General features: G+C 38.3%; 3 protein-coding genes across 3 annotated transcripts; 1 reads left to right on the top strand and 2 right to left on the bottom strand.

Annotated features, from left to right (window-relative positions):
* Positions 1 to 1397: 1397 nt before the first annotated feature.
* Positions 1398 to 11778, bottom strand: LOC105450111 (succinate dehydrogenase [ubiquinone] flavoprotein subunit, mitochondrial-like). The gene is made up of 9 exons (XM_011689769.1): positions 11565 to 11778; positions 8235 to 8661; positions 5440 to 5838; positions 4945 to 5113; positions 4689 to 4855; positions 3659 to 3885; positions 3400 to 3544; positions 2991 to 3295; positions 1398 to 2825 (listed from the first exon to the last, which is right to left on the bottom strand). The coding sequence occupies exons 1-9, from the start codon at positions 11628 to 11630 to the stop codon at positions 2739 to 2741; spliced, it is 1992 nt and encodes a 663-aa protein (XP_011688071.1). The 5' UTR covers positions 11631 to 11778; the 3' UTR covers positions 1398 to 2738.
* On the top strand, positions 6306 to 7904 carry LOC105450110 (high mobility group B protein 2-like). The gene is made up of 4 exons (XM_011689767.1): positions 6306 to 6660; positions 6903 to 7038; positions 7110 to 7328; positions 7634 to 7904. Exons 1-4 carry the CDS (start codon positions 6515 to 6517, stop codon positions 7754 to 7756), a joined length of 624 nt encoding a protein of 207 aa, XP_011688069.1. The 5' UTR covers positions 6306 to 6514; the 3' UTR covers positions 7757 to 7904.
* A 1113-nt stretch (positions 11779 to 12891) lies between the features above and the next one.
* LOC105450109 (succinate dehydrogenase [ubiquinone] flavoprotein subunit, mitochondrial-like) lies at positions 12892 to 19137 on the bottom strand. The gene is made up of 12 exons (XM_011689766.1): positions 19016 to 19137; positions 18841 to 18945; positions 18163 to 18472; positions 17632 to 17918; positions 17265 to 17403; positions 17007 to 17175; positions 16243 to 16438; positions 15612 to 15809; positions 14966 to 15160; positions 14265 to 14408; positions 13961 to 14071; positions 12892 to 13585 (listed from the first exon to the last, which is right to left on the bottom strand). The coding sequence occupies exons 1-12, from the start codon at positions 19064 to 19066 to the stop codon at positions 13499 to 13501; spliced, it is 1992 nt and encodes a 663-aa protein (XP_011688068.1). The 5' UTR covers positions 19067 to 19137; the 3' UTR covers positions 12892 to 13498.
* Positions 19138 to 19250: the final 113 nt, after the last annotated feature.

Raw genomic sequence — 19250 nt, 5'->3', positions numbered from 1 at the left:
TTTTTAATAAAAAAATATATATCTGAAAAATTAAAAACAAAGTTATATAATTTTTTAATTATGTAAATGCGAATGTTTATATTTTAAATATTTTAATGGCAGATTGCAGATGTATTTAAATATATTCATAACTTGTACGAAATATGTTTTTATTTTTTCTATATTATTACTGTGTGCGCTCGCAGATTTTCTTTGCGTCATGTCGTTGTGGAAAGCATTTACGTCGTGCCAATGACTTTTTCGGATTTTTATTATTGTTTTATAAGAATCCCGCGTGCCGAAGCCTTTCTTAGCGAGATGTAGGAACAAAAAAAAGGGATGTTTTCGGACGTTTACCGACTTTTCTCGGTAGCGTCGTACATATACCTATATATATTGCGAGTGCGAGTATACATGCTCATCAAAACACATCCTCATTTATTAAATTAAATTAAATTGTAACATGTAAAAATCGTCTGGAGTATTAGCTCGCGGTGAGCTTTAGTTTAATGCTTTAGAGAAAGTCCTCGGTAGTAGTTTTTATTTAATCTGCGAACTTCTTATTTATGACGTGCGAATACTGCAAAAGTATGGGTTTAATAAATACTTGCAAAAAAAAACTCCAATGTGACTTATTAATACGAGTCTCTCCCTTGCCCTTATCGTTTTATCTGATTTAAAGTAATTCCCCAAGTTAGAAATGCGACTCGATATATACAGTTTTTAATAAATTATTTGTTTAATAAATTTATTTTATATTTCTATTAGTTTCTGCATTGGAAATATAACACTGCACTTAAGTTTTTTTCTCGTGGCAGGATAAGCCTAATTAATTCAAAACAATCTCACAAATTGATTTTATGATCTTGAAATAAATCTCACAAAATTATTTTACAAGCCAGCATTATCTTAGACGATTATTATTTATGAAGAATAAATAATTTACTGCTTAGTAAATGATGTTCCGTCGAGTAAAAGGTGTATCAACGTTTTATTGATATTTTTCACAATTTATGTACATTTCCACCATGCCAAGCAACACGCTCACACGATCTCTGTTTTTACAAATCGAGACTATAGATTTTTTTTATCTCTGTGCCGTGTTCTGGTAATATTTTACTCAACTCACGTTCTACGAAGTACATAATATCAGTACGACGCTGGAAGACAACATAGAAGTAGTTTTAATCGAATAAAAATAAATTTAAACCTCACGCAATAATTTTAATATCATATATTTATCATCTAATTCCTTATTGTCCTCTTTTATATTTATCTAATGTTTATCACCAAAAGAAAAATTAAGATTTACTTCGTTCAATTTTTATCTTCATAAATTATTTTGAAAAGAAAATTGTCTTATTGACACGCATACAAAAGATAAATTATTAAATAATATATAATAATAAATAAACAGCTTTTATAGTTCTACAACATAGTTTATAAAAACAATTAACATCAATACCACTTCTATGTTGTCTTGTAAAATATTTAAGTATACAGCCGCAACGAAAAATACGAGAAAGAAGCATACTGTCAAATAATCTTTTTAAATATTATGCGCTTATAATCATATTCGCGCGTAAATAATTTCTACAGACATTTCAATTATTCAATCACTTTTCAATCAAAAACAGAGTTTATACGGAGCAATAATATGCCAATTATCATCAATATTGTCACAAATATTAATTCATTTTCACTGTCGATTGATTCTCTGCAACAGTATGCATCGAAAGGCATTTAAAAATAAATCCTTGATGCAATTCTTGTATATGTCCACAATGGCAAAAACATGTGTAAATAGCTGCAATAAAACGTCAAATCGATATCGAGAATAACAATCGTATTGAAGTACAGCGGTACAGCCTCAAAGTACCATCGCGTGTAGCAAACTTGACAGATTTCAACGTTTTATTCATAAAAAATTACGAAGATTTAATACGATTTTACAATGAATATTCAGAAAGTAGGAAATGAATTGATTATTAATTCAAGAAACGTACTCCTGCCAGCGGAGTTCTTGGTAAGCCCTCATCAAAAGTTTGCAAAAGTCTTATTGTACGTGAATTTTCGTAATCTATGCAAAATTCAATCGATGTTCTGTTATCACCGAGTACACATTATACCACTGCACGCGAGAATACGTTGTTATACTGTTGGCTTGAGCGCATTGAGAACGCGTCGTAATCGGATACGTTGTACTATATTACAGGAGAGAAAACGTATTTCCTGAAAAGACCCGTATTCTACGATACGGACCCTCCCTCCCCCCTTCTGTTACTGCGCGAATTGTTCTAGTTTTGACTATTACTTATTGAACTTGAGTACCGATTCCGCTGAGCGAGATCGTGCGTACTCCCTCACGTAGACGAGAGGACAATAATCTCAGCACCGGCATCCTACGAGGACCTGCTTAATTCTGCTTGCGCGACTTACGGCGCAAACGAGTGACAAGAATCAACTTTGGTGCACGATGAAGTTCGTGTGCGTGTGTGTATGTGTGTGTCCGTATGTACGTGTACGTGTGTATATGTATAATGTGTGAAATAAATTAATTAACAGGTTTGCTGCGCAACTGGTTCTAGCGCCAAGGACCGTCGCGTCGCGGCGACGATTTCCTTTACGCCCGATCTAAGTAATGCTCAGTGTTAGGCTGCGAATCGAGAATCGCGCTGAGACCGAAACTCGGTGACGATTGATGAGAATCCTAGGGCGATGGATATTTTTTAAATATTGTCCGTTTGTAGAGAATTAGTCTAGTAGGAACGAATCGCCGGCGGAACCGTCGCGCATTCCTTTTGATTGAGCGTAACGTCAATCACCGGTCTGTAGTCCAGAGACACCTTGAAATAAATAAAATAGGATTAGATGTTGAATAAATAGGGAAGTATAATCGACTGGAAGTATTAAAATGAAAAACAATAAAGGTCCATTAATTCATGTAATTTTTAAACAACTGATACTTCTATCTCTCCATACTATTTGCAAATATAATGAATGGCAAATACCTTTCCTGTTCTCGGATTGATCTTCGACAGCGTGTGCTTCCTCCAATGTTGATCGAACGGTTTCGATTGCTGGCTCTCGATCGATTTACTGTAATCGTATTCGTCGAGTCTCTGTTTGTAATCCTCGCGTGCGTGCGCGCCGCGGCTCTCCTTCCTGTTCTCCGCCGCGATGATAGTCTGCATCGCGTTGACCATCAGATTTTGCAGCTCGAGCGTCTCTATCAAATCGGAGTTCCATATTAAAGACTTGTCCGCGACCTTTAAATCGTCCATTTTCTTGTAGAGGTCGGTCATCTTCCGACAGCCTGTGGATAAAAAAAAGTACATAGTAACATTTCCAATGCTGTTACATAACGTTCGTAAATTCGACGCGCGGAGTGAATCGTCAATGGTCTTCTTTTTTTTTTACCTTCCTGTAAGCTTTCGGCGTCTCTGAAGACCGCCGCGTGCGTCTGCATGGTTTTCTGCATAGTCAGCCTCAATTCCGCGGTGGAGACGGAACCGTTGGCGTTTCTCACCCAGTCTAAATTAGCTACCGTCTCCTCGCCGGCGTTCTAAAAAACACGCGAGCAAGACGTAACATTTATCTTACAGTAAAAATAAAAATGTAGTTTATATATAAAATGCTCATGGAGAGCTCATGTCTCTGAAATAGCAGAGAAACGTACAGGTTTCAGAGGCCCGATCGTCTCGCCGGGCTTGTTCTCTTGGGAGATAGTTTTAGCGCAGGCACGTCCGAATACGACCAAATCCAATAGAGAATTGGCACCCAGTCGATTAGCTCCGTGAACGGACGCGCAGGCAGCTTCGCCGCACGCGTATAAGCCAGGTACTACTTTGTCTTGATTGTTCTCCTTAGTCAACACTTGACCTTTGTAATTCGTCGGTACACCTCCTGTAATTGTCAATATAGTTTACTACATAGATTAATCACTTTCGTGGAGTCGCAAAAATCGTCGCAAATAGAACAAAATAGTTTGATGACGAATCTCATTAAAGAATTACTCTGTGTCGCGTGGGGCAAATTATTTTATTACAGTATTTGCCTACTAAGAAGAACAATGATGACTCTGATGGCGTCATCGCGAAGAAGGCTTTCGACTGAAATTCATCACACTCGAATATTAATGTGGAAGAAAACTCATCGCATAATGACAATAGCTATTTTAAGTTTCATTTTCATTACGAAGATAAAATTAAATTCATTTTTTATTAGCACACATTGATTGCTGTGCATATACAGGGTCTCATTTTCATTAAAATAGAGACTTTCTGGAAATCACAAGATTTCAGGAAAAAATGTTTCAGGTGAAAGTGAAACGGTTTCAAGAGAAACGTATTTTAGTTCAAGTTTTCAACTTTTTTTTCTAAGAGAAAACGTTGAAAAGATATAAAAATCAACTTGACTTTTTAAAATGGAATTATATAATTTTTTTTAAATGTTGAAATCTTTCTATCAATGCTTTTGATCAACATTAACTTTAATGACGACCTTCAGACTAACAAAGAACATACTTAATCGCGGATTACAATCAATATTCTTTATTAAAACATATTCTACTTGCAACATTGTTGAGAAATATATTATTTGTGTGCGCGCAAATTATGTATATACAGGGTATCCCCATTTTAATTTAAACAGCCAATTTCTAGAAATCACGAGAGTTTAGAAAAAAAATGTTAATTATATTAACGTACCCATATTGTAATGGACGGTGGGTAAGACGGGGATGGGTTCCCGGGTCACGTCGACGCCAGCGAATATCATCGCCGTCTCCGAAATCCCTGGCAGCCGAGCGGCCAGCTGTTCAGGCGGCAGATGGTGTAGCTGCAAGTAAATATGATCCTTCTCCGGTCCAACGCCTCTAAGAAGAGAAAAGAGGGACTATATTTACCACGAATATTTCCGAAGGTGCGGACAAAAAGACGTCTCTTTACCGGCCCGGTGACTCACCTGCCCTCTCTAATCTCCATTGTCATGGATCTAGACACCACGTCTCGCGACGCCAGATCCTTCGCTACCGGCGCGTAACGCTCCATGAACCTCTCGCCCTCGCTGTTTATCAGATAACCACCTTCGCCGCGACTGCCTTCTGTGATCAAACATCCGGCGCCGTAGATACCTGAAATGAATACAAAGTTTTTTTTTATTAGTGCAAATCAAGGAAATAGGTAATTAATTCTCTTTATCATACATAAAATATTTTAAGATAATCACACTTGTAAATACTAAAAAGATTTATTTCATTTAGAAGCACTTAGAAACTTCAACATTTAATTTCTCACTAATTGAATATTATTCCTAGCATTTCAATTTAAGAATCATCGATAAAAATACCACAAATCCCACTATTTAAAGATATTTCAATGCTATTTACAGACATTTCAATGTTACATTACAGCAATAATCCGATTGCAAATCCTGAGATATTAAATATTCAATACGTGCCTGTAGGATGAAATTGCACGAACTCCAGGTCCTGATTAGGCAAATTCGCTCTCGAAACCATGGCGGTGCCATCTCCGGTGCAGGTGTGTGCGGACGTGCAGGAGAAGTAGGCGCGTCCGTAGCCGCCGGTAGCGAGCACTGTGTTCTTCGCGTGAAAGCGATGGAGCGTCCCGTCCTCCAGGCAGAGCGCGATCACACCGCGACACTCGCCGTCCTCCATCAGCAAATCGAGGGCGAAGTACTCGACAAAGTAGTTGCAGTCGTAGCTCAGCGACTGGCCGTAAAGTGTGTGCAGCAACGAATGGCCGGTCCTGTCGGCCACGCAGCAGCATCGGTGAGCCTGGCCGCCCTTACCGAACTTGAGAGACTGACCGCCGAAGGCGCGTTGATAGATTTTGCCTGATGGAAAAGACAAAGATGGTCCAGAATTAATTTTTATTAATATATATTGATATATGATATTTATTGAATTTTATTAACAATATGATGACACTGTAGAGATTTTTATATAAAAGGATTTGTGTTAAATAATTACAAATATGAAATTCTGACAAACGATGTCAAGATTAGACTTATTTCATAAATTAGATTTTATTATATATTAATATTAATATTATATATTAATAAGTCGTACATTAGTACATGACTTATTTCATAAATCAGATATTAATATACAAGGAAAGAAATTTAAAGATCCTCTACATATTCTAATTATAAATTTCTCTATTTCAATTATCTATTTAAATGAAATAATAAAAAAATCTAAATCGAGAATTTAATTATTAAAAAATTAAACTTTCATATTTAAATAATCGAGGGTTAAAAATATGAAATAGATTCTGTAATGATTCAAGTCTGATGATAAGCGGCAATCTTCAACTGCATGGCAACCGTGACATGACATTTGTTATTTTCACGGTGTTTCGAAAAATTCGCGTTTTATTTTCTCAGTTGCGGGGACAAATTCTTGCTACCTATAATTATCTATTTTTTATCGATATCGAGTAAGAATGCATTGGTTCCGTACGTAAATACTGGTAGGGCGAATACACCTTTTTGGGATCATTGTCAAATCATGGAAGACGACAATAGAAGAGAAGAAATTCATGAAGTAACGGGAGGCATAGAAGAGGACGGGGCCGCAGGGCAAGACAGAGGTTCTGATAATCAGTACCAAGAACTACCGAGGCCCCCCTCCAGCCGTAAACGCACGCGAGATGAGTGAGTTACGTAAACGCATGCGATCTGTAATTAAGACGTAATATATGACAGATGAGCACTTTTAATAAATTGCTTCTACACATAATATATGTATAAGTTGCATCTATTTTAACACATTAAAAAAATATATATAAAAAAATATCAATAAATTTTTTTGAAAATACGTACGTATCGTTTGCGTAATTACGTCTGATCATCATTTTCCCACTTATAATAATTGTATGACGCGTACATTTGGACAGAACAGAGTCCGGCCAACACGACAGACGGCCATCCCGCACGCGATCAAGGTCGAGATCAAGATCGCATAAGCCTTCGCGGAGGAAGCAATGGAGAAGCGCGAATGCTTTCCTGAACTTTATGCAAGACTTTAGGCAGGTAACTAATCACAAAAATAATGGGGATTATACACGCGAGCATCGTGTAAGCAGAATTCTGTCGAATTACAGGATTATAACAAGGTGAAGAGTAGAGATCTGTTTCGCCTCGGGGGACAAACGTGGCGAAAAATGTCATCCGCGGAGAAGATGCCCTATGTAGAAGCGGCCAAGTTAGCGCAGCAACAATCGCAGCAGAATAATAAAAACACACAGCAGAACAAGGCTAATAGCAGCGACTCGTCGAAGAAGCTCGACAATCAAAGGGATCAGAAAAAGAAAGAACGAGAAGTTCGTTCGTTAAATAAATTTTTACTTATTTTCCCATATTTTTTTTAAGTAAAATTAAAATCATATTTTTCTATGCATTTCTTTCAATTTCGTCATTACATTATTATATTCAGTTAATTATGTATTAATTATACATTAATTATTCACAAAAAAGTAAAGTTTAATATAAATATGTATATATATATTTTATGTTTATATATTATCAGAGAAATGTAAAATTAGAGATGGGTAACTTTGTACTAAAATTTTACGACTTTTATAATCTGTCATAATTCTTAGATAACGTATGGCTGTTTACGTTTCAGGAAAGAAAAGAAAGAAGGCGTTCCAGAAGCAGGAGGGACGATTCCGATGCGGAATCAGATTCCGCAACGTCGGGAACAGTCGCGACTATGACCAGCGAGGACGCTTCGGATCTAAGTTCTTAAGCGTCTCAATTTATTAATTAAACTGTCAAGAAATGTCAAGAAATGTGCACGAAACAATTTATTTCGATTACGTGTCCTGATACTAGTCCTTGGTTGTATCATTTTGAAATTTAAATAAAGTATAAAACCTCACTAAAAAAAAAAAAAACAAATTTATTTTAAGTTTATTTTTTTAGCCGCTCTTTTTATAATCTTGCAACTTTTTTTAATCGTTTATTTGGATCTTTATGCTCGGGTTTCAATCGATCCTTCTATGTCGTAGATTCTATCGTTTTATATGTATTATAAAAGTTTTTAAATCTTTAATCTTTTTAACTTTTAGGCTTCTTTATTCTTTTTTAATTTTTCTATTACGTGAATAAAATTTATATAAAATATTATCTATTACAATATATAAATGTAATTTATAACATACATTTTATATTGTATATAATATAAAATAGTTGATTTGTCTATCTTATCTCCCATTCTCACTCACCGTCTGTGGTACGGCTGAAGGGCATGCCACAATTCTCCAGCTCGATGACGGCCTTCGGTGCCTCGCGGGTCATGTAGTGAATGGCATCCTGGTCGCCGAGCCAGTCCGAGCCCTTGACGGTGTCGTACATGTGCCACTGCCAATTGTCCTCCTCCATGTTGCCCAGGGCGGCGTTGATGCCGCCCTGGGCGGCGACTGTGTGCGACCTCGTCGGGAACAGCTTGGTGACCACCGCGGTCTTGAAGCCCTCGGCCACGAGGCCGTAGGCCGCGCGTAGACCGGCGCCGCCGGCTCCCACCACCACCGCGTCATACGTGTGGTCCACCAACGGGTACTGCTTCGAGATCTCGTCCGAGATCTTGGCCGCTCGATCCGGCGTGTGGTGAAGTTTGCGGTTGCCGAGGAGGAGCGGCAGTCCCAGTTTGTTCTGCAAAACGGAAGCGAAATAGAGATATCAAGATTATCAAGAACAATGGAAATCGTAACGCAAAACTCCGAGATTTTACGGGGCAACGAGTGCGCGTTTAATTAACTATTTCGCTGGATTAATTAACTAAACGTAACAGTTGGCTGTATAACTTTCACATATCTCGTAAAATTTTGTGATAAAAAATTCAAAGATAAAAAATATATTCGGATACAAAATTCGAATTCTATTGGAAGAATTTAAAGTAGTGATATATCAATAAAAGAGAAAATGATATACTGATTTATTTAGTTCACAGCTTTAATTCACGATGATATACTGATCTATTTAGTTCACAGCTTCCTGCTTTTATAGATTTTTAACACATAACCGCTGAGGAAGCTTCAATTACTTCCTTTCGGATTTGAGAGCAAATTGTTAGGTAAGACGTCACGTGGACACGTTGTTATTTATAATGAGTCACGAATATGCTTCTGCGATTACGTGTACGTACGTACGCGCACGTGTATCGTATATACGCGTTCGGTTCGACATGTTCTATTTGCGAGACAACATATGGAGGCAAGCATAAGTCGGTTATAGATAAAACGTATGTGTAATCACACTTGTTTTATAAATTATATAATGTACATAATTAAATATGTGATAATACAAAACAATTTTGTATTATTTATGCCATTTACAGATACAATTTTACGCGTTCCACGTTTAATCGAGCAAATGTAGCAAAATGCTTATAACGAAAATCTGCAAATTCTTTTTAGAATAAAAAAAATGAAAACATTATAATGCAGTCAATGCAAAAAGACATTAGATAAGCGGCAATTAAGTGCTTATGATACTGAAGTTGATTCGCTACACTTCACGGAAAGCTGACTCGTATAATGTGCACATTTTTATTCCTTCTTCGTAAAAACGAAGAAGTAATTTAACGAACATGTCCTTATATATAAACAACTTGAACGATATATCTGCGGATTAATTAGCGGGTTAATTAGTCCCGTTGAGGGCTAGACTAGATTACGCAACGATTCTCTTCGTTGCAACGTGTATCGCGTCGCAAAATAATTAAAGGTGATAAGCGCATCAACGCTAGGGGTATTTGCAAAAAGACAATAATTTTTCGGCTTATCATTGACTTGCAACTTGCTTATACTCAAAGATAAGAAGACACACACATTTCCAATTGAACTTAAGATCGCGCAGCGATATCATTGTTTCGATGCTCTCTCTCGAAAAAAATTAATAATTCAACGTCGTTTTCCTACGTTGAACTTTCTCTTGGAAATGTAAAAAAAAAATTCGATTCGGCTGATTTATTTTAACGCAATCTCAACTTTATTCCGAGTTTGAAAAAAAGAAGTAGTTTCGGCATTCAAACATTTGTCTAAAAATTCAGTGGCAAGTCCATATTGACGCGCTCATCTATTAAAGTCTATGAGATAGCGCGGAGGCACGTTGGTTAAAGAGTGACATTATTTCCAAATATAAACTTTACTATCTTTTTAAATAAAACACGCTTTCGTACGCACGTAATTCGCCGTCGGAATAAAAGCCTTGATAAGAGAGCCGCTATACTCCGTAACGATTGCAAATATTTCGTGATAAATTTTGCACGCATATTCCCGGCGTGTGAAGTCTTTCGCGAAAGCGTATACCGTCGCGGTGCTTTCTAAAAATCTGGAAACGAAGACGTGAAAGTAAAGCTCGTTATCAATTGAGGCGAAATTTCGCCAGGTGCGCCTCGCGCTTATCTCGCCGGCTCTGCTACTATCAGTATTATCATATCGCGTAACTGCGTCTGTATTTGTGAAAAAAAAAAAAAAATTATCAAATCTAATCTCGAACGACAAATTAACGAAAACAATTAATCGGGGCGAATCTAATGTTTACCGTTGAAGAAAAAAAAACGGGAAAGAAATCTTGCTTCGAAATGATCCTTCGAGAGAATCTCATTGATGTCGCCGGCAGTTAAGTACATATAGTGCCTAGAGCGGGTATATCGATACCTCGCTCACCGCTCAAGCTAGGTCGACATCAACGGCCGGCCGAAACGCCGTAAAAGTGGATCTCGACTCGGGATATGCTATCGAGCCATCGAGCAGGCACCGTTAGAAGACGCGAGCAGCGCCTAGCGCAGCAGCCCCCGTCGTCGGCGGCCTGACGACGCGGCCGAGCATATGGAAATAGACCGTGGAATGGAGCCGTGGTTCTACCCCGCGGCGGGGGCTCGCCGAGAGAGATCCGCCACGGGAAGGGCCGAGGGAAGAACTTTCCCCTTCGGCGGTGGGAAGCCGAGGGGGAATGCCACGATTATATGCCGTTTACCGCGGGCGCCGAGTTACGCACGGCCGCGGGCGAGGAGACGCGTGTTTCCGGTCGCGCGCGTATTTATTCGTCGCGGTGCTGGTACACTTCGGTCGCGCGCACCTTACGTAATTCATCCAACGCGCCGCGTTGTCGTCGTGCACCTCACCACCCGGCGGGGACGGTGGATAAAAAATTACATAACGAGCCGGAAGATTCGTGCGAGACAGACCCTGACCTGCCGTCACGGATCGAGTGATCGGCGCCGAATAACGGGTCGGCAGAGATCTTTTTTTTTTTTTTTTGGTTCCTTTAAGATGGCGCGAGGCCGCGCTGGTAACGCGAGGTTTTCTAGGCCAGGTGCACGCTCGAGAGGAGACCGATCTAGTCCCGTCTACGGGCTTCCGAGTTCCGGCCTCGCCGGGGTGATTGAGGGCGACCCTCGGCGAGACCCTCGCGATGATCGTCCCTCCCCGTTTTATTCTCTCTGCGAGGAGACCGGTCCCGCGGGCGGCCGCGGGGTGAGAATCCGCCGTTGAACGGGGGACGAAGCCTCGCCGCCGTTCGAATTCGCGAGCTCCGGGTGGTTTTCTCACCAGCGTCGCCGCTCCAGGCAGGCCCCTCGGTAGCAACGACGCCGACAGCTTCAGTAACCCGCTCATCCTACGTCGCTCCGCTCGCTGTGTGCTCCGGCTCCCCAAGAGAGATACGCCCCCGGCGATACCAGGACCCGAGCGCACGCACACGCGACTAACCCTCACGGCACTTTATCGGCTCGGCTCTCGATCCGCTCGACTCGACGGCTCGGCACCGACTGCGACGCCGAGCGTCGCCGGAACGCTGCGCGCGCACAGTGCTGCCAACGACGCGCCCGCGACGTCGTCCTGTGCACGGCGTCCAAATGTGCGCGTTCCGTACCTGCGCTATGAACAAAGGTATGTATGTGTAATACCTACCACTGACATAACTGTACGAAGATATAGCTGAAGGTATACCGTACACCACTTAATTTGAGAATTTAAGATCCTAATTAGGAGACCGAATGAATCTCACGTTCTCGAGCGCCTTCTCGTTGATTCAACATTATGCCAAACAAAAATGTCACACGTGTGCACATGTGTATGTATACATGTGCGCACATGCGTGCACATAACCTCACTTTCTATGTATGAGTGGACGTAAAGTACAATGGGAGAACTTTAATTTCAAAGGTTTCTGTTCGTGAGGATTAGAAAGCGCTTTGCATATATTTTTTTATTACATTATTTTATTATTTGATAGAAAGAAGCAAGAGAAGTGTAGATATAGAAATATACATATATATTGTATTATATATATACATATATATATATATAATTCAATAAGTACACATTAATTTTTTCTTTTAGTTGCACATATATATTTTTATTTGCAAATAAAGAGATAGATAAGAAAATTAATTTAGGAAACGTTAATAAAATTTGTTTCTTTAAATTAATTTGAATGAAACGGAGGATTTGAGGGAAACTTACATAAATTAACGTATATCAATGTCGTTTCGGGCCACTCGGTATAATTCGAGAGAATATTGTTATCGCGTAGCTCCACATATAAGCGATAAGCGTAGCGCGAACTTTTAGTGTGAACGTAAAGGTGTGCACCGCGTTGCCATGGTTTTGCGACTCTAAAAAAATGCATTCACCATATTGTTATTGAACTGCATTCTTATCGCGCCGCGAGCTGCTTAACTTTTATTTATGTCGCATATACATGCGCGCTACACAGTTACTTCAAAATGAACTATTTACGCATTTCATGTATGCAATTTTCAAATAAGCTCGCAAATACAATTCATTATTTTACAAATTAGATGTAGATTTCTTGGATTTATGGACATATCTAATATGCATATTTAATGAAATAAATAAAAGCGATTAGCAAGAATTATGTCCTCCGTAAAAATTTTATTGAGTATTTATCAGCGCGATGTCGTAATTATAAGTTATCAGCGAAGGTATAATTAACGATTTATCTCTTACGAAACTAAGTTACGGATGTAATGACATTGCTGAAACACTGAACCATGATCGATGTCCCCTTCGCATATAAAAACAAAAGAAAATGAGTCGATTACGAAGTTTCATCACTATATTCTTACATAATTTCTCTATCACATCGCCTCCGGCGAACGAATCGTTTGAAGAAATATTTTCTAAAATTGCCTTATAGGAAACGCAACGCCACTTATTTAATGTCTCTCTGTTGCAAATTAATTGACGTGGGCATGATAATATTTCTGTTAATAAGCTACGATTGACGTGTGCGAGACATATACAAAGTATCCGAAAAGGAGTAATATTTAAAAGCAATATTTTTCAAGGATGAAACAATTTTTGACGATTTTCTCTGATTTCTGATGGTATCTAACTTGCGGATTTTGTTCAAAAACATGGAATTACACGATAACGCGACAGTCCGACTTAGATTCACAATCGCGTCGCTTCCGTTACGTTTCAATTATCCGACCGCCGGCGATTACTCATTTCTTGGGTCAATACGCGCGAATCGCAGGGGGCACATGCTGGGCCTCGGTTTCGTCTAGAGTCGTATCGATAACAGGCCGATAAGAGATGAAAATCTGTAAACAGAGCGCGCCGTTAAAAATCGCAATAGTCGGTCTTTCGCGATAGTCGGAAATATACTTAGTAACAAGACAGTCACAAGTGTCTCAGTTAATATAAAGAAAATTCATATATCTATAATAAAATGAATCGAATGTATTTTTTTTTTTTACAAATTGAAAGATTAGTGGATTTTTTTATGGATAAATATTGCTCGTGTAATTTTTATTAGTAATTATATTCCATCTCTTTTAATGAAGCAAAAAACTCTTTGTATTTTAATTTGTAATCTTTGAGAGGTTTAATTTTGTGTGTTTTATCAAAGGCACGCTATCGACTTTCGCGAAAGAGAATTTGACTGGATTTATTTTTTTTTTAGCATTTTAACTAACCGTTCCGTCATCCTGAGCCCACGTAAGCGTATGTTTACGCCAGTGTTCCGTGTAAGGTCGTTTCTTCTGTCCCTCGAGCGGTTTCGTATAATCATACTCGTCAACTCTGTCCTAGAAGTGAAATGAGCATTTACGTGAGTCTCTTTCGACTTCAATTTATGAAGCTCGTAATTAAGAGATCACGTAATTAAGATTAAAAATTCGAAAAATTGCAGCCAGCAGCATTACTTATTCGCTTTAATTATTCGTACAAATTTGAAACATTCTAATTTTTGTTTTGTTAATACAATTTGCCTATTTGAACCTTAAAATCTTCCCTGGCGTGCGAGCCTCTCGACTCCTTTCGATTTTCGGCCCCGTACACGGTGTGCATGCAGACGAGCATCATATTTTGTAGCTCCAAGGCCTCGACGAGCTCGGTGTTCCAAATGAGGGATTGATCTTGCACCTAAAAAAAACATTCGAAACCGATCCCACATGTGCGTCTGGATTTAGACAAGTGTCGCGCATATCTCATCCTATACCTATTATGCAACGATTGTTACGTCATCGACCGCGGTGTAATTATTTTGCATTATTTTCTAACCGGGCTATTGCTAATTAATTCCGTACTGCAAATCGAAATTTCGCTGCAAAAAATTGTTAGATGGGATTATGGGCAATTACGGAATGCCCATAAATTCGCAAATCTGGGATTTGTATGAATTTAAAATAGAAGTAGAATGTATTTTCATATATAATAGATAGTCTCTATATAATATAATATTCTATTTTTCAAAAAAATATAGTTTTAATATAATTCTAATATAACCTTCTTCTCCATAATAATTCTAATATAGGTTCTGTACGCGTTTCAACGTATCTCCTTAAAACTTATCCATTGTCGAAAAAATTTTCTTTATAAATACTTCGATCGTTTATGTTTTAAATTTCTAAATTTTTACTTTCCTGAATAATTTAATAATTAATATAGTTTTAATATTATTCAGGCATTAATCATCTTACGCATAAATCTGGCAGGTCGCAAGTGTAGAGACGGGACATCTCCCTGCAGGCGCGCTGCAAAATGTCACAAGTCCTGAATACCCCGCAGTATTTCTGCATCGTACGTTGCATCTCTCCGCGCAGTTCGGCGACGGGAACGCAGCCTTTCGCATAACGGGTCGCGTCGAACCGACAAATCGACTGCTCGCCGATGTCCTGCATCCAAATCGCTTTTTGGCTACATGCATTTACATACTAATTCCTGGCTCGTAAAACGCGAGACCTTCCTCGACTTGGACGCGCGAATTCCCGCTTCCACGGCTTTAGTATACAACTTTAAGAAAATCTTCAAGAAATTCATTCGAAAGAAACAGAAATATATGTAAAAAATAAATAAAAAAATAGGATAATATGAAGAAAGGGTAAATTTAAAAAATATGTATTAGAATATGTGTGAAGTACCTAATTGTCAAAATATGATTGTTTCTCTAAAGAGATTCTTTGCCGAACAATTTTGAGATATATCATCGCAAGATGATTTGAAATTTAATTAAGGACGCACGGTAATGTGCGACGAATTGAGGCTGCGTCTCGTTAAATTCGCGACGACAAAAAGTTGTCTTCCAGAATGAGCGTTTTTGAGACCCCGCGTAATTTTTTTCCTTACTGACGACAGATCCTCGTGACGCTCGCCGGGTCTGGCGATACAGTCGATCTGGTCGGCGATGACTTTGCCGAAGACCACGATTTCCAGGAGACTGTTAGCGCCCAGGCGATTAGCACCGTGAACGGACGCACAAGCGGTCTCGCCGGCTGCCCAGAGGCCTTCGATCGGTCTGTCCTCCTCGTTTTCTCGCGTTAATACCTGACAAGGGATTATTTATGTCGAAAATGCAATTACGGCGTCAAATAACCGCACCGCAAACACCGGCAATCATAAATCTCTGTGTAACCATAAACGTATTTACTCGATCTGTATATAAAATAATCGAACCATGCGTTTTATCAATAAAACGATTAAATATAAGCAATAATAATACGATTGATGTTGATTAAATGTAACGTAATACGTTTACATTTTGTCTGATCAATAATGTACAATAATATATCTAAAATAATAATATATATAAAATATAATATAAAATTTTACAATTTTTATAAAATGTGTGTTATTTAAAATATATGTAAATATAAAATAGTAACCCAAACGATTGACGCATGGATTCTATGTCGGTTAATTAAAGATTATAATAATAATGCTAAATGATTATGTTATGTAATTATATTATGTTTCTTACTTGGGCACGCCAATTCGTAGGTACGCCGCCCATGTTATAATGCACCGTGGGAATCACGGGGATCGGATCCTTCGTCACGTCCACGCCGGTGAACACCCAGACGAGGTGCGAGATTCCAGGCAGCCTCTCGTGTATCACCTCGGCCGGCAGATGACTCAATTGCAAATAAATGTGATCCTTCTTTTCACCCACGCCCCTGCGAAAAAGAGCGCCAAGTTATGTAGTTTTTTTGAAAAAAAAAAACGCTGCCACGTGCGTTGCATATTCTTACGTTACGATGCGTAACTAATTCAACGTAACTAACGGTACATTTCAACGTCCAGGAAGTTGGGAGAATGGTCTAATGAGAAATTAATAGCCATTTATTCTGTCATCTATTTCTTACTTATTTGATTAAAAATATAGATCTATATTTATACTGTAGTATTTATTTAGTTATATTCTAATGAGAAATTAATAGCCATTTATTCTGTCATCTATTTTTTACTTATTTGCTTAAAAATATAGATCTATCTATACTGTAGAATTTATTTAGTTATATTTCTAAATACAAAATTTGCATGTAAGCAAATTTGCTTACAACTACCAAAATTGGAAATTTTCTTTTAACAATCCTGCCTTTGTACAGGATATTCTAGGTATCTCTACAGAGATTTTTCCCACATTTTTCCTCATATTTATAAATTAAATAATTCGAACTCTCGGTCTTTTTGCGGAAGAAAAAAAAATCAAACGCGAATTAGGATACAAAGGATCGCGCTAACCTTCCTTCCAGAATTTCGATAGTCATAGCTCTCGACACGACGTCGCGGGAGGCCAGATCCTTAGCTACAGGCGCGTACTTCTCCATGAAGAACTCGCCCAAGGAGTTGACGAGTCTGCCGCCTTCTCCTCGGCTGCCTTCGGTTACGAGTATGCCACTTCCGTAAATGCCTACAGCGCGAGAAAAATCGGTCGGTCAGTTAAAAAAGATTGAGGGAGAATGAAGTCATCAATGGGATGCGTAGCCGATCTGAAAATACCGGTCGGATGAAATTGAACGAACTCCATATCCTGTAATGGCAATCCCGCTCGACACGCAATCGCCATGCCGTCGCCGGTGCATTGGAGCGCCGCGGTGCAGGAGAGGTAACATCTTCCGGCACCACCTGTTGCAATCACCTGTGACATGATAACTGTCTTTATTAACATTGATTATTTTGAACATTATTAATTTATTTGCTTTAATGTATTGCCAATAGTGAATGGTAATTTAGCTGTTTTGACAAAAGAAGAAAATGTTAATTATATGTACTAATAGATAATTATATATATATATATATATATATATATATATATATAAGTAAACAAACTAGAGAGAAAGACTAAAATTTTTTCAGTTTCTCTCACTGTATGGTGAGCTCTGAATCGGTGCAGAAGTCCGGTCTCCAATTCCCAAGCCAGAATCCCTTTGCAGCATCGTCCGTGCATCAACAGATCGAGAGCGAAATACTCGATGAAATAGTGCACGTCGTAACGAAGACTCTGGCCATAAAGAGTGTGAAGCACCGCGTGGCCAGTACGATCAGCAACGGCACAGGTTCGCTTAGCTTGTCCGCCTTTGCCAAATTGTAACGACTGGCCACCAAAAGCACGCTGATAGATCTTACCGTCTTCTGTACGACTAAATGGACAACCTACGATTTTTTAAGTATTTATGTTAAATATTTTTATTTAGTATAGATTATATGTTATTAACGTTATTAATTCTATAAATTATGTATATATATGTATATTTATAATAAAATAGTATTACTATTAACATATATATACAACTTATAAATATTATAAATAAGTATATATATATATATATATATATATATCGCTAATATGTATATAATTTCCCCAGATAATTATATATTCGTGATTTATTAGATTTACCGTAGTTTTCGAGTTCGCAGACCGCTCGAGGCGCTTCCCTCGTGAGTAAATGTATCGCATCCTGATCGCCCAGCCAGTCAGATCCCTTCACAGTGTCATACATGTGATACAGCCAATTGTCTTTCTTCTCGTGGTCGAAAGCAGCGTTTATGCCACCCTGAGCAGCCACGGTATGCGACCTGACCGGGAAGACTTTCGATACTACCGCTACACGATATCCCTTTTTACCAAGGCCAAAGGCCGCCCTTAATCCTGCGCCTCCCGCTCCTACTATTACCACGTCATAGCAGTGGTCTATCACAGGATAGTTCTGTAAATCAATATCGTGTGAATAATTGAGCGATTGAAGTAAATATGCTAATTGAAATATTTAAAACAGTCTGTTAGCAACGCAAAAAAATTGAATTTATTTAGAGGGCATTTCAGTCACAATTGATAAAAAAGAAATATGAAGTTAATATATTTGTTTTCAAAAATAAATTTGTATATTTTAAGTGGGTGTAAATAAGAAAAGGTAAAATTATTCATAAATTTTATTATAAATAATTTGTACTGTCATGTCAGGAGGCTACGAACACAAAGAAGAAAAGAGAGTTTATCTTTTCTTTTTTTATTTACGTAGAATATCTAATTATTTATAAAGATTTTAATTAAACAATTTAAATAAAATATACTTACACTACCGCCACCGTCCACGCCACACTTTGCCTTTTCCGCTGGGCTAACATTTACGTGAAAGCTTCGCGAATTTCTGATTGTTGCGCAAGATTGTTTCATAAATTTCTAGGGGAAGAAATTACTGTTTATTTCAAATTAAAAGTAAGTTGCATTTAGTGTTGGTATAAAATCTTACAAATTCCGCTCCACGCCTTTGTATTAATCGACTGACCGATCGATGTAGCATCTTGGCAAATATTTGTTTAGGTTCGAATGCTCTTTAACAACTGTCACGACCGACAGTGAAGGCAGTGAAGCTCTTTCAGATTCTGCATAATTCATTTGTCAAATAGTAAAACAAATGCGAAAAATTTAAATCTCTTTACCGCATTTATAAACTCATCACATACGCGTGTGATTAGTTTGATAAA

Source organism: Wasmannia auropunctata, unplaced genomic scaffold (assembly GCF_000956235.1).
Source record: "Wasmannia auropunctata unplaced genomic scaffold, wasmannia.A_1.0 LD336069.1, whole genome shotgun sequence".
NCBI lineage: Eukaryota > Metazoa > Arthropoda > Insecta > Hymenoptera > Formicidae > Wasmannia > Wasmannia auropunctata.
This window is presented reverse-complemented; position numbering and strand designations above follow the sequence as displayed.

Bases quoted from the DNA above. Each gene is read 5' to 3' on its own strand.
- LOC105450111 (XM_011689769.1), bottom strand. From the start codon at position 11,630: ATGAGCGGGTTACTGAAGCTGTCGGCGTCGTTGCTACCGAGGGGCCTG. The intron at 4,856-4,944 runs GTGAGTCACCGG...TTCTCTTCTTAG, and splicing joins ATGGAGATTAGAGAGGGCAG to AGGCGTTGGACCGGAGAAGG. The intron at 2,826-2,990 runs GTATTTGCCATT...ATTTATTTCAAG, and splicing joins TCAATCCGAGAACAGGAAAG to GTGTCTCTGGACTACAGACC.
- LOC105450109 (XM_011689766.1), bottom strand. From the start codon at position 19,066: ATGCTACATCGATCGGTCAGTCGATTAATACAAAGGCGTGGAGCGGAA. The intron at 15,161-15,611 runs GTAAGGAAAAAA...ATTTGGATGCAG, and splicing joins GTCACGAGGATCTGTCGTCA to GACATCGGCGAGCAGTCGAT. The intron at 13,586-13,960 runs GTTAGTTAAAAT...CTCTGTTTACAG, and splicing joins GGGCTCAGGATGACGGAACG to ATTTTCATCTCTTATCGGCC.
- LOC105450110 (XM_011689767.1), top strand. From the start codon at position 6,515: ATGGAAGACGACAATAGAAGAGAAGAAATTCATGAAGTAACGGGAGGC. The intron at 6,661-6,902 runs GTGAGTTACGTA...ACATTTGGACAG, and splicing joins CGTAAACGCACGCGAGATGA to AACAGAGTCCGGCCAACACG. The intron at 7,039-7,109 runs GTAACTAATCAC...GTCGAATTACAG, and splicing joins TTATGCAAGACTTTAGGCAG to GATTATAACAAGGTGAAGAG.